Raw genomic sequence first — 14542 nt, 5'->3', positions numbered from 1 at the left:
TCCCCGTGGTGGCACAATGGTGTGTAGCTTTAATAAACCTGACCAGCTCCCAGCTATTCCTGTGTCCTCCTTCACGGCTCACCTGCAGCAACACGGGGAACCTGTTGGCTGCTGGTTGCAGCCTGGATGGTGTCGGGGCCACTTGGCCACCCCTGGTTTTAGTCTGGAGAAGAGGAGGCTCAGCGGAGACCTCATTGCCCTCTACAACCACCTGAAAGGAGCTGTGGGGAGCTGAGAGTCGACCGCTTCTCACAGGTAACCACTGCTAGGACTAGAGGGAATGGCCTCAAGTTGTGCCAGGGGAGGTTCAGGTTGGAAATGAGGAGACAGAAAGAGCAGTCAGGCATTGGGACGGGTTGCCCAGGGAGGTGGTGGAGTCACCGTCCCTGGGGTGTTTGAAGGAAAGTTTGGACCTGGAGCTTAGGGACATGGTCCAGTGGGTGACAGCAGTGGTAGGGGGGTGGTTGGACCGGATGATCCCGGAGGGCTTTTAAATCCGAGGAGACAGCAAAGAGAAGCACCAAGGCTGTGACTTTCCCAGGAAGGAAGCAAAGTGCCAGACACCCAAAAAGCTCCCACCAGAGCCTCCCCTCCCCAAACCTTCCCTTACACCCCCCCCCCTTTCCCCTTCCCAGCGCAAACCACCCTCTCCCAGCACCCAGATCCCCCCCCCCAGCCGGCTGCCCACCTCCCACCCCTTCCCCACCTCGGGCTGAGGTCGGCGGGGCGACATTTCCCTCTCCTTCCCCGCCTGCCTCCCTCCCCTGCGCGGCCGCTGGGAGGCTCCGGCGCTCGGCCCGGCCGCTCGGTGCCACCCGCCCCCCGCCCCCGCAGCGCCCCGCACCGCGGCCCCGCACGCACCGCGGGCCACGGGCAGCGCCGGCAGCTCCGGCAGCCGGAGGCGAGCGGAGAGAGAGAGAGAGGCAGCGAGCGGGCGGCACCCACCGCCAAACCCAACACCCCCCCCCCCCAACCCTCAGCCGGGGATGGAATATACAAAAAAAAACACAAAGGAAAAGTGGCCGGAGCGTGCCGGGGGCAAAATGCTGGAAGTTTGTAAGTGCAACTCGCCGTTCGTGATCGCCGTTTGAAGGGTTGGTTGGTGGTTCTGTATTTTTTTATTATTATTATTATTTTTTTTTTTTTTGCCGTGCTTTTCTTGAAACTGTACTTGAAACTATTCGCTCGCCGGGAGCCGAAGGGAAAGTATGCGAGAAGAGTTCTCTGCCTCGGGTTGGCGGCTCGCTGCTTTATTGCTAAGAGGGGGGGAAAGGAGCGCTGAAAGCAAGACGGATTTTACCCAGCGGCTGGATTAAGCGGAGGCGAGGCGTGCTCTGGCAGCCCGCTGCCTGACATTGTTCCCGAGCTGGGCTCCGTCCCCCCGGCTCCCGGAGCTGCCCCTGGGCTGCAGCCCCTCGGAGCCCGCACCGAGAGCCAGGAGCGGCCGGCGCGGAGCGAGCAGGAGAACGGATCCCGCACAAAGACCAAAGTAACCCCAGCCTCTCCTCCTCCTCCTCCTCCTCCTCCTCCTCTCCCGGCTATTTGCACATCCACGGAGGACTTTATACAAATACCAACAACAAGCCAACGAGACACCCGCTGCACCGGCCGCGGAGAAGATTTTGGAGGGGGGTGGCTGGGGAGGGGGGGGGGGGTCGGCTCCGTGCCGCTGAGCCCCGCGACCCCTTTTCCCCTGCCTGAATCTCCCCCTGAAGGAGCGACCCCCCCCCCGGCCCCCGGAATGAAATAAAACCAATAAACCTGCCAAGCCCCACTCCTTCCCCAGGGGGATCTCCTTTCGCCCGGGGATCCCTTTTGGAGTCAGCGGGTTAATTTTCTAATTTTTTAATTTTTTTTCCCCCTTCTCCCGCCTGCTCCCCCCACCCCCCCATAGACCCCCATCCCTCCCCTTTCACCCCCGACCCCCTCGGCCGATGGTGGCTCGTCCCTAGCACCCCCCCCCTCCCCTGTTTTTCCCTTTTTTTTTTTTTTTTTTTTCTCCCCCCAAAAACACCACCCCCGGCTCGAGGGGGGACGGGGCGGCGGGGGGGTCTCTCGGCCCCCCTCGGCGGTGTGGGGTCGCGGGGCCTCCCCCCCTGCCTTCCCCGCTCCATGCGGCGCTGAGGCGGCGATGGGCGACACGGCTCCCCCCCAAGCCCAAGCCGCGGGGCTGGGGGCCGGGCTGCTGGGGGGCGGCGGGGGCGGCCCGGCGGCCCCCCGGGTCCACAGCGCCATCGTGGAGCGGCTGCGGGCCCGCATCGCCGTGTGCCGCCAGCACCACCTCAGCTGCGAGGGGCGCTACGAGCGGGGCCGCGCCGAGAGCTCCGACCGCGAGCGGGAGAGCACCTTGCAGCTCCTCCACCTCGTGCAGCAGGGGCAGGGGGCCCGCAAGGCCGCCAAGCACCCCAAGGCGGCCGCAGGAGGAGGAGGAGGAGGAGGAGGTGGAGGAGGAGGAGGAGGAGGAGCGGCCGCCCCGTCCTCCGCCGCCGCCGCCGCCGCGCCCCCCGACTACCACCAGCACCTCCTCAGCAACGGCGGCGCCAACGGGGAGCAGGCGGCGGGGGAGCAGCGAGCATCGGCCCTGCTGGCGGTGAGTCACGGCGCCCCCTGACGGGCGGAGGGGGGCGGGATGGGGGCAGCCCCGGCCCTGAGGCGGGGAGGGGTGAGGGTGGTGGGAGAGGGGTGGTGGTGGTGTGCTTCGTGTGTGCTCGGTGGTGGTGACACCCCCAGGAGTGTCCTGGTGATGTCCTGCCGCGAGGGGACACGCCAGGTGTGGTTCAAGTCCCTCGCCGCCACGGTGGTGACAGCCCTCGTGGTGTCCCACCTGGCGGTGACAAGCCTGGTGTGGGTCACAGGTGCTAATGTTCCTCGTTGTGTCCTTGCCGCCGGGGCAGTGACACCCCTGGAAAAGTCTCCTGAGTGCCCCCTCATGATGTCCCGCCAGGAGGTGACACCCCTGGTGCCACCATGGTGGTGACGCCCCTGGTGCCTGGAAGGGCTCTGGGGGCTTCAAGCTGCCTCGGCTTGTCCCCGAGCAGCGGTGTAAGGTGGCGTTAAACTACAGCTCACGCTCAGAGCCGTGCCCACGGCTTCACACCTCAGGCATTGCGCTCTCGTTTTGTGCCTCTTGTGCTGCAGGTGGGCAGGCAGTGGTGAGCACCACGTGCAGGTGCCCCTGGCATACATGGCTTTATGATCCCTGAGGTGGACAAGTGCTCGTGCAAGCAGAGCTCCTGAAGCTCCATCTCGCACCCGTGAGCCCCACCGGTGAGGGTTGGTTCGTTACTGTCACCCGTTGTGTTTCCCAGGGAGAAATTACAAGTTTTCCGCACCCTGCGGATGGCACGTTGACCTTTTCCAAGTTGCTCTGGAGGTGGCTGGGAGGCAGAGCCTTGCCTCCTGTTACTTCATGACAAGCCGCTCGTGTACCAGGCTTTCTGCCTTTCCCTCCAGCGTCCTTCCAGCATGTGCACACACGCGAAACATTACGAGGAGCGACTGCCCCCTGATAGGCCCATGGCTGCTGTTCGAGTGGCCCAAAATAGACTGCTCCCTCCCTTCCCGACAGAAACCTGTCCTTCTCAGTGCTTGGCGTATTCTAAAATGGGACCCTGGTGGTTATTTTCTCCCCTCTCAGCACTCCTGGCGCTGGGGGCTGCGGCTCCGTTTGGGAGGGCGGCGATGTGAGGGGTGAACCTGATGACAGTGGGGTGCTTTGGCCTGGCTCGGTGCTCAGGGCAAATCTCCCATCGCAATCAAGAAAGCCATTATCTTATTTTTCCAGTGTGTACTAATGAAACGCTTTGTGATTGTCTCAAAGAAAAAAGAAAAAAAAAGATTTTGCATAATAACGTACATCCCAGCAAACTCTGCTTTCTGAAGTCAGGGAACATCTGAAGTCAGGGAACAGGCCCGTGTGCTTTTTGTTTTGTTTTGTTTTGTTTTGGTTCTTTACTAGTTGTTACTATTATTATGAAATAGCTGGAGGCAGCTGTTCGAAACAGCTAAATGAAACAACTCCAACGAAAATACCGAAAGGTTTTCATCTTTGCAGTGCAGGGAGGTTGTCCGTGTTTCACTTGAGATCCTAAACCCGCTCTTTGCTGGACACTGCCCCCGTTCCACCTTGCACGCTGCCTCACCTCCCCGACAGCTCCAAACACGAGTGCATTTGGGTGAGGGCATCCCCCTCGCTGACAAAGTCCCCCTCGGTTTTGCGTGCTCGCGCTCGGCAGTCCTGCTGACAAGGTACGTGACTTCACCAAACGTGACATCTGGGGCCCCGGACCGTGTTTTGACACCGAAGAAGCGCTGGCTCATGAGGCAGCGCTGCTGTAATGGTATCGCTGCACATCGCTGATCCTCCCACTCTGTGCTCGGCACAGGCATGCTGCATTCGCTGCTTCGGTAGGGCTGCCTAATTAAGGAGCAGAGAAAGGCATCGGTCCAAAGTCACGTCTCTGCGTGATGGAGGCACATGTTCCCCTTACCGAGCACAACTTAGGACATCGTTGCATGTGCTGAAAAGGCAAGGGAAACCACACTGTGTCTGAGTGGGGTGAATTGGAGTGGCTGAGGGTCGGGCAGCAGGTAGCCCAGCGTTGTGCTCCTCTTCTTGAAAACTCAGAGGGCGGTGATGGGCCAGGATAATGACAGGGTCTTGCTTTGTTCTGGCCATAGGCAGAGGAGGAATTTGCTCTGCCAGTTATCCCAAGGGCACTTGAAAGTGGAAGGATGGGGCAGAGTAAGTTGCCCTGTGCACTATAAATAGATGTGGAAGAGCCATCTCTAAGACAGCAGAATCCATCCTCTGGGGGTGTTCCCCAAGGGGAAATCCAGCAGAAGACTTGCTTGCGCCAGTGGTTATTGCTCTAATTTCAGCCTTTTTGCTCGGAGCAGATGGCAGATCGGGGGTGCGTGGGGTCCTGGAACATAGCGGTTCTGAGCATCGGTCGTGGGAGGTACAGCTCTGGCACGAGGAGGCACAAGACGAGAGCGTTTGTGCGAGTCTCACACTGAGGATGTGAGATTTGACACCTCTCTGACTCCACGGGGGGACTGCAAAGCTCCACCTGCCTTGCTGTAGCTCCACCAGTATAAAAAGAGCTCCACACACAGACAAGCGTGGAGGCAGCCCTGGCTCTCTCCGGGGAGTTCTGGCTATCAGGGCGCTCTTTGTTCTGCAAAATCCAAGACTGTCCCCACGCTTCCTCTGCTGAAAATAGCTGGGTTGTTTCCTTTGCTCTGCAGATCCCACTGCTCCTGTTAGGAGCGCGCCTGCCACGTTCAGTGGCACAGGATGGGTCGTTTGCTCGGTTGGACTCCAGAGTAAATATTTGAGACTCGATAACATTTGAAACAGCGTTCGCTTGAACATATCAAAGGGTCTGAAGTGATAATCTGATGCTGTTGATACCATTATTTGATAATTATCTGTCCCCAGCCGACAGTTTAAAACCAGCAGAAGAGCGTTTTTGGTGGGGTTGGGTTTGGGCTCAGTTTGGCAGCGTTACTTTGATTTTTGAGCAAGCAGCCTTGGCAGCAGCATTTCCTCCTTGGAGAGTGGAGGCCAGATTTTTGAGCTGGACTGCTGGGTGCGGGTGCATGTGAAAGAGAAATTTATTCTTCTGGACACGGCTAGGAAAGCTTTTGTGCTTTCTGCCTCCCTGCATTTCCCACGAGCTGACATGTGTTTATTTATCTGGTGGTGTTACTTTTCATGGTGCAGAGTGGAACAGAAAATATCCCGTCTTTTATACATATATCTGCATGTATATATGTGCCCTCCAGCACTTAGCTGTTTATATTCTTTGTGTTATATATAAACAGTTAGCTCTGGAGGGCATTCCTCAGCGGGTTAAGCGTTGAACTGGTGAGACCAAAGTTCTGCAGTCACAAATCCCCAGCGGCCCTTCCTTCCCTTCGTTCCTCTGCCATGGGCTGAGCAGTGTTCATTTCACCCCGTGCAAGCGAGGAGCTCGCTTTCACAGGCATCACTGTGTTATTCTGCTCAGGTTGTTCCGCTGCAGCCGTCACCCTGGTGGCCGATGTCTTCCTCCGAGTGTGTTAAGTGCTGTTTGTCACCAGTCCCAGGTGACTCGTTCGGCTTTTATCCCTCTCCAAGTCGCGCTGGATTTATTGTTGGAAGGATTGTTATTATTTTCTGTGCTCATAAGGATGACTGCGAACGCGGCCTGGTCCCCAGATGTAGTCCGCAAGCAGGTGAAAAAAAAAAAAGGGAAAACAGTCCTGCAAAGATGGTGTAGCCGAGGAAGAGGGAAATGGACTAATTCCCCCTGCTCCCCTAAATTCTCATCAACAGCAGTCCAAATCTGGAATAGCCATGGGTTTGTCTCAGTCCCCTGAGGACATCCCTGGGAGACAGGGCTGCCCGGCTGGTGCCGAGAGCCAAGTTTTGCTTGTAAAACTTTGATTTAGGTGGTTGCTGTGTGTGGAGATCCTTTAAATGAGTGTAGAAACCCTGGCATTGTTTCCTAATAACTTTTTTTTAATGATCTGTGCTGTACTTGCTGAGGTTTGGACTGCCGGCTTGCTGCTGGCCTGCCAGGGAGCCCTGCAAAGTTGTGTCATTTTCTGGTCTGGATGCACGCAGCTTTGGGAAGCTCTTTCAAAGCAAACAGGACAAGGTGATCAGGTGCAGCGGTGTTAGGGTGCGGGGAACAAGAGGGGACTGCAGCACAGACCTGTTCCTCGAAAGTGGGCTGGGACCTTTTTGATGAACCAAGCTCGGTGCCACACGACGAAACGTTCTGTGCGTGAGGTGGCAGAGCGCTGCCTGGGGCTTCTGAGGGATAGAGACGGTTTCTGTAGCCGAGACAGACGAAATGAGTCACGATGCTTTTTGTGGGTCGAAAACTTTGATTTGCTGTCCCAGGCCTTGCTGCCTGCTGGGAGCCATTGGGGCAGGACGGACCTGGGCACCCCTGAACATCTCAGTCCCCCTTGGCTCCGAGAACGTTCTCGGCACCAACACCAAGGAGACACGCCGGGGGCTGTGTAAAGGTTATCATTTAATGAGAAGTTCAGCCAGTGAACTTGTTAAGTGTCTGCTAGTTTAGGAGCCTTTTCAGCCCTAATTCTCCAGCCAAGTCGTTTACTTTGAAGCTTTTTAGCCTCCGAATGCATTTAATGAAAGTCTCTGCCATTCTGAAACTGTCTAACAGACTGTTTCCGCCACCAAAGTTTCTGTAGACAGTGAGCAGCTTGTAAACAGCTTGCCTGGAGGTGACGAGGTCTCCAAGGCCAACCCATGGCTCCTTAACTTCCCCGACTAGTACAGCTCGTCCTCTGATCCTGCTCTCACATCTCCTGCAGTGCTCAGATTGAGTCCCCTGAGCATAGCACCACGACGAAGGACGGTGAAACAGCTCCTGTTTCTTCTCTACTGAGAAATGTGACTCCAGCAGAAATGTTAAGTCGCTCTGTGGGAAAATCTGAAGCTTAGAAAGGTGTGTCTGAGTCAGACCCAGAAGCTGCATTGCTGAAACTTTGACTTATCTCGCTCCTATTTCTTCTCTCCTGGCAATGAGCACTGCCTGCAGAAGGTGTATGTGGTCTTCGGTTAGCTTGCAGTGACCAAAAAACCCCACAGCTAGGTTAGTCAGTTAGCAGGTTCAGAAAGACCATAACATGCTTCTCTTCCTCTTCTTAACTGCTGGCAACGGTCCTTCCTACCAAGATACCATCTTCAGAGGCCAGTTGTAGTCTGCCTTTCTTATCAAGCCTGCGAGCTGATGAAACTGAAACCTCACCCGTGTCTAATTACTGAAAAGAAGGGCTCCACCACGGTCCCCTTGACACCTTTGGGAGGGGTAATATCCCCGTTGCCCCATGTGTGCTGCACCTCAGGTGTGGTGTAGGCATTGCTGGAAGCTGGCAGCCTGCTCCAGCTGCCAGAGCATTGGGATAGAGGCAGTGGTCTTGGCTGCAGAAAAGAAGGAATTGGTGCCAACTGAAATGTGGATCACTTGTTCAACTTAACAGTATTAAGAGACTATTTTTTAATTTATTTTTTATTCTTTTTAGATGAAAGCACAAACTATTTACACCCCAGATTTCCCATGAGAAGCCTCCCATAGCCACCTGAGAGCCAACCTGTGAACTGGTCATACCTTGTCAAGTTCTTCCAAAGTATTCGTAGATGCAGGTAGTAATCCATAACTCTACTGAAGTGCCAACACTAAAACCTAGCGCAAAGCACTTACAACTCTCAAGCAAAAGTTCTTAGGTGAGCACACAGTAAACTAAAACCCCAGTGTTTCTACTCGGAGTCTAGGATCTGTTCAGCAGATTACTCCTGGTATTTCACTTCCATAAACCTCAGTTTCCTCTATGAAAAATACTATTTATCACCTTTGTAAAGCGCATTGAGATCTGATGGTGAGTTTTATGGCTTAGAAGCCAAGTTCATTATTGATGGAGCCTGAGACAGGATATCTGAACGTTTGCTTTGGCAAAGCTGCAGGCAATGTATATGAGTTGATGGATTCTTCTTATTTGACTTTTGTGTTTTGAGCCTTTGAGGTGCACTCCAATCACCTTTTCAGCCTTTGTCCCACAGGTATGAGGACTGGAAACGTAAACTCAAATGAGTCTTTTACATAATGATGTGACTCCCGGCTGGGTTTTTATTTGAGGCAGCGTGTTGCCCCAGACTCACAATGAAAGTGCAAGATGTGGCAGTGCTTCTTATGCTTCATATTTTCTTGCTTCACTTGCTCTTCATTCTGCATCAGTTTGTGCTCAAATTAGTCTCCCAATTAAGTCGGCTGCGTCCGAGCACTGCGTGCATTTGATGCTCCAGCAGACCGGGTGCAGAGTGGGACTGGAACTGAGAGCGTATACCGAAGTCATCTGCTTTCTGGTGAGGCTGCAGCTGCACCCCAGCAGTAAGTAGCAGGTGGGAGCCGCTTTGTCCTGCATATGCTGCCTCCCATTTGCTAGGAGAACGATCCTGTAGTAATAGGGGAAGGTTTGTGTCTATGGCTCAGGGTGGGAGGAAGGCTCAGAAGTAGTTCTTAATCAAATAACATGAACAAGCACAAAATTCCAACACAGTTAGTGAGGAATTATATATAAATTGATTTAATTTGTAAATACATCATGCCCCTGGCTTCACGCACAGGTGTTGCCATTTCCCTGACAAAATTCCTTTTGTTCAGAAATGGCTCCCGTAGCTATTTTTATCTGTGCCACTCATTTGTTGTGATGTGCTTTTAAGCCCAGCTGAATCGAGGTGCAGAGAAATTAGAACCAGTTAGAAATCAGCATGAAGGCACAGCGAGGAAGCAGCTCTTGCAAAGCCGTGTACCTGCTGCCCGAGCCTGACGCTGACTGAAAGAGACGGTAAGATCCTGGACGTGCAGATGAAACCCCAAGAAGTTTCATCTTGGCTACTCTGCTTTGAAACAAAACACGCCGTTGTGCAACAGCCGTCGCTGTGGTACCCTGGCGTTATTACAGAGCTCTTCAGGCACCTCCCCACCGTAGGTGTTACACAAACACCCAGTGAGAACCGTGCCCTTCCCTGCATACCTTAGGGCCTCGGGAGACAAGATAGACAAAGAATGGAAAGAGGAACAGAAGCACAGAAAGGTCAAGTGTCTTGCCCAAGGTCAAACGGCAGGTCAGTGGCAGAGCTGGGAACAGAGCCCAGATTTCCTGACTCCTAGTCCAGCGCTCTATTAATCATCCCCTCGCTTTGTGTTCTGCGGCCTGTTACTGGCCATAGGAAATGTGAGGAAGACTTTCCGACAGCTTCAGAGCAACTTCTCATTTTTGGAAACTATTGATCATCAGCACACTATTGAGATAAAGAGGTCGTGTACGGGACATGAGCACTAGGGGATTCAGAACTGAGTGCTCTAGGTATTGATTTCATTCCAGGACAGTGGAAAGCCATAATTTCATAATCCCAAACATTTACTCTTACTCAGATTTTTAAAGCCTTTTTCTCCTTACGTTGTGTACAAAGTGGCTTATTTTACAGAGTTACTCATCACAGTTAACTCCTACATCGGCACTTACCCTATAAATCATTTCTTCCTTGAAAACGAGTTACAACAGTTATTTAGTTAGCAGGACTTTTCTTCTCTGTGGAATTTACCAATGAACTAATTAAACAGTCAGAAAAGCAGAGAGTCAACAGTGCAGAGTCACTTGTAATTCTTACTTATTTTAATTCCTCACTGTAAGATGTGTTCAATTTTCAAAGTCTCTAAATGGAGTTATCTTGATCACAAAGTTAATTATACCTATGAGATTTTTTTTTTTCCTCCCCAAATTTTTGACTGGAGGCAAAACTCTGGTTAGGGTGGTAATGAGTTATCGAGAGTCTCTTGTAAACAATAGTATAATCACTTTCTTATAGTCATGGCAACAGCGTTTAAGCAATGAGCTTCCCGAACACAATGTGCACTGTCTCCACTGAATAGCTATTGCAGCGCTGAAGTGTATGCTGCTCATTTTCAGAGGTCTCAGGGATATAAATTATTCAGCAAAACAACACTGCTTCAGCAGGCGTCTTTGAATTTGTCGTGTTTTGTACTAGCCAAAGACGGGTGCGTAGCTGGGCTGATGTGTGTTTAATTCTGCTCCCGCTGAATTCAGGGGTGTCTGTCTCAAGCCCTTCCAGCACCATGCTACCTGTTGGTGTCATGTTTGCCATCCTGAGAAATCTCTAACGGGGAGGGCAGAAGGGCTCAGGAGGATGCATGCCGTACGGATGTGTGGTGTGAGAGGAGGTTGCTAGGTGCAGTATGACGAATTTCTTTTAATTAGCAAGGGGTTCGTTACAACAGGGCCAATGCCTTTCTTGACGCAGAGGGTCACCTGCGTTCCTGCTCAGCGGGCTGGGAAGGCTCCTCGGAGAGTGGATGGCTTCGGAGGAAGCTTCAGAGCTGAACCCCATGACAAGGATTTGCCTCTGACTTTTCTGTTTATTTTGTTCTTTACAGCTCTCTCATTCAAATAACTAGACCTGGAGGAAAGACCTTGTTGGCAACAGTTGTTGTTTTGAGATGAGTCATTCCACCAGATTTCAGAAATGCCACCCCAGTGACAGTTGGCGAAAAAGCTGCATGGGCTGTTCAGTTTATGTTTTTCACTTTGGAAAATCAGACCATTTATTTAGGGTTCTGTTGCTTTAGAAACCATCTCCAGACACTCCCAATTTCCTTTCCTTTCCTTTCCTTTCCTTTCCTTTCCTTTCCTTTCCTTTCCTTTCCTTTCCTTTCCTTTCCTTTCCTTTCCTTTCCTTTCCTTTCCTTTCCTTTCCTTTCCTTTCCTTTCCTTTCCTTTCCTTTCCTTTCCTTTCCTTTCCTTTCCTTTCCTTTCCTTTCCTTTCCCTCTCTCCCCTTTCTTCCTGTTCCCTTTCCCTCACTGCTGTAGTATCTCAACATCTGAGCTTTCTAATGTTAATTCTGATCTGATTGGCCTCTCCCGAAACAGTTTGTGGGAAATACTATGGATGTGGCACTGTGGAACATCAGCCTAATGCAGGATTACGTTCTTTATTTCTGTAGATTATGCCAGTTTGTAGTCAATTATTCTGTTTTCCGGAGAAGTTCATTCACTCTGCTTCTCCAAGAGCTTTTGATTCCGTGTCCTTCTGAGCTAGATACTCTTGGTCCTCAGCACTGGGCTGCTTACCTCTATGGCCCGGTTCCCGGAAATAGTTATGCGTGTGCCTAATTGTGCACACATGGGTAATCACGCTGAAATCAAGATGTGTAGAATTAAGCAAGTCTAGAAGTATTTCCAGGGTTTGGTCTTTGTTCAACAAACAGGCCTCAGCCTGGCTGAAGCCCGCTATGTACTACCAAAATAAAGCTGAATTCAAGAGCAAGTAGCATATTAATTGTCAATTGACTTATTTCCTTAACACAGTTAATTCTATACTTTTAAATACTACTTTCAATTTTTCCTACAAATCCAGTCGCCCTTCCTTTCACGTTCATTTTCCCTCCTCACTGCACAGCTCCTAGCAGACCTGATCTGCTAGCCACACGATCCGCTTTCGTAATGATTCGAGTTCCTATATTTCTTTTTTCCTACCAACTTCGTGCATTGCCATGATGGCTCCTAGGACAGATTTTGGCCAGCTTTTAAGGAGAGGGAGAGTCAACAGTGTTTCAGACCTTCACTTCCAAGTGCAGTATTAAATATAATCCTTATAATTACAGCGCTGCCGCTTGGACCGCTGTAGTTCAGGCTGTGTCAATATGTCATCAAAAGCTCTCTTTCTCGGGAGCTGGAACTCAGTCTTGTTGATTGAGTTGAAATCTGATGGCCAGCAGCTGCAAACACACTCTGTCCCCATCCCCCTGCCTCCCTTGCTTTTTTTTTTTCCTCCCTTTTACCACAAACTCCTTGCTTTCCGTCAAAGCCGTGAGTTTACAGACCAGAGATAATGACCGATTCCAGGCTAAGTTATTCGGGGCCACCCCTCTGGGCCATCTAGACCATCCTGCAAGTCATGCCCTGCCTGGGGCAACCTGAAGGCACAGTCTGCTGTCGGTGCCCATGCCGAACCTGAGAGCACAGCACAAGCACTGTCCTCAGCCCATGCTCAGCCCTCGCTGTTGGAGCCCTTCGGATGCTGCATGTGTCACCCTCAGCAGCCAAAAAACACCGGTAGGCACACCTGGGCTGACATCTGTAGGGCTCTTGTGTGAGCAGGGCTGGGAGTGCTGCAGTCTCTCCCCGCTCATGGCTTTGGCCGCTCGCCACGCAGACCTCGCTGTTCCTCTGAGTGCAGGCGTCAGGAGCGGGGCGATTCCCAGCAGCGGTTTGTACCGAAAATTTAGCACACGCTCGTTTAGCCCCAGGGGACCATGGGGGGGGTGGGGAAAGAGCTTTGGAAAAAATAAAATAAAAATTGGCACCCAGCAGTTGCATAACGCGATCCTGTCATGGTGGGTACTTAAAAAACAAAACAAAACCCCAGCATTCATGCTCGGGATATTCAGGTTTTCAGAAGTGCCACTTGCCAACGCACAGTGACTGCTTTTCATAAGGCCTTTCAGGCCGTGTATTTACAGGTGGACCAGAATAGCTCCACAGAAGTTAATCCAGTCCGTTGAGTAAACAGTAGGTACTTCTAAAAGTTTCTATATATACCGACCATGTGTAAGGCCTCTAACATACATCTGTACCCTACACAATACGTCTGAGGGGCCCTGGCAGAGCCAGGATGGCTACTGAGGTGGGTAACCCCCTCACTGCTGCGCTGGGCGTGCGTGTGTATGGCCAAACCCGTGAAGGGCGACTGCATTTGGGTGACCGGTGTGTTAAGGAAACAGCCCTTTATGTGGCCCGCTCTGAGGACATACTGTCTGTGCTTGGGTCTCCCAGCCCGTCATCTGAGCACAGCATGGGTCAGCAGGACTCCAGCACGGCCTCATGCCACTCGCTTTGGTCACAGGAGTCACACACATTTCCTTTCCCTAGCAAAGTCCTTCCCTGCCGCCCCCTCCTCCACTCCCCAGCCCTATTAGCTTTTCCTCCTCCCTCTCACCTGGGTTATCCCCCTCCCTTCTCTCCTTTCCTGCTCCTGACTGCTTCGTGCTGTTTTCCTCGCCTGGAAGAAAGGGCCAGAGGGCCAGGCTAAGAGAGAGATGCTGAACACATGGCTTCCACATGTGCTCCTCGTCTTCCCTCTCACCGCCTCTCTGCTTCAGCTGGAATTCTGATAACCACGAGTCTGCTCTCTCCTTAGGTTTCTAAAGGATGGGCTCAAAGCTCCTGCATCACTATCACAGGAAACCTAGAGCAAAAACTGTGAGCTGACAGCACGTTAGTGGGCTCGGTGGCCAGTCACTGCAGGCAGTGGGTGCTCATGCACTGGGCGTGCAGTTGTGAATGCTCAGGCTCCCCTTCAGGAAAATACTTGAAGAATATGCTTAAACATGCTTAAATGCTTCTCAGTTAGAGTGCTGCTTGCTGAACTGGGACCCCATATTGGAGAACACATCCTTAATTACTTCAACAAGTAATTAAGAGTATACCAAACTTTTAAGAGCAGAGGTATGTGCACTGCTTTGTGTTCTTAATGCATCATAATGAATAGGACAGGGTGTTGTGGGCAGGGCAGGAAATGTGGAGGCTCTCCTGGTCATCTCATACATTTTGACTCATGCTCTGAGTGTTTCTGAGCTCTAAGTACATTTTAGTAGTGATGATGCCTACATGCCACTGTAATGTTTTTTAATGTGCTTGTGTTGCATGCTTATGTGAAGATCATTTAAAGAAATTACAATTAAATGAAGAGCAATTAAATCTTAGAAAGGAAATGTTCATGCTAAGTTAACAGTGTTTCTCTGTGTTGTACCCTTGGATTCCTCTCCTGCATCCAGCACTGGATCAATCTGGGAGCAAAGATTTGGAGTCCAAATCTTCTTGGCTTATAACATCGAGGTATCTAATCTTTCCTGTATTGAACTGATACCAGTGGGAACTGGGCACCTAATTGGAGTTTTGGATCACAGCCTAAAATCTCTGGAGTGCTTTGGAAAATTTATCC

The 14542-nt window shown here is 51.9% G+C and overlaps 1 protein-coding gene across 1 annotated transcript in view; it reads left to right on the top strand.

Annotated features, from left to right (window-relative positions):
* The first annotated feature begins 850 nt into the window (after positions 1-850).
* The window catches only part of MAML2 (mastermind like transcriptional coactivator 2), a 207149-nt gene continuing 193457 nt past the window's right edge, over positions 851-14542 (top strand). Inside the window, exon 1 of the mRNA XM_082762360.1 lies at positions 851-2590. Coding sequence (XP_082618486.1) covers positions 2132-2590 — 459 coding nt within the window. The 5' untranslated portion in view covers positions 851-2131. The remainder of the gene's footprint in view (positions 2591-14542) is intronic.

The sequence above is a fragment of the Aythya marila genome (assembly GCF_965140915.1).
Source record: "Aythya marila genome assembly, chromosome: 1".
Classification (NCBI taxonomy): Eukaryota; Metazoa; Chordata; class Aves; order Anseriformes; family Anatidae; genus Aythya; species Aythya marila.
This window is presented reverse-complemented; position numbering and strand designations above follow the sequence as displayed.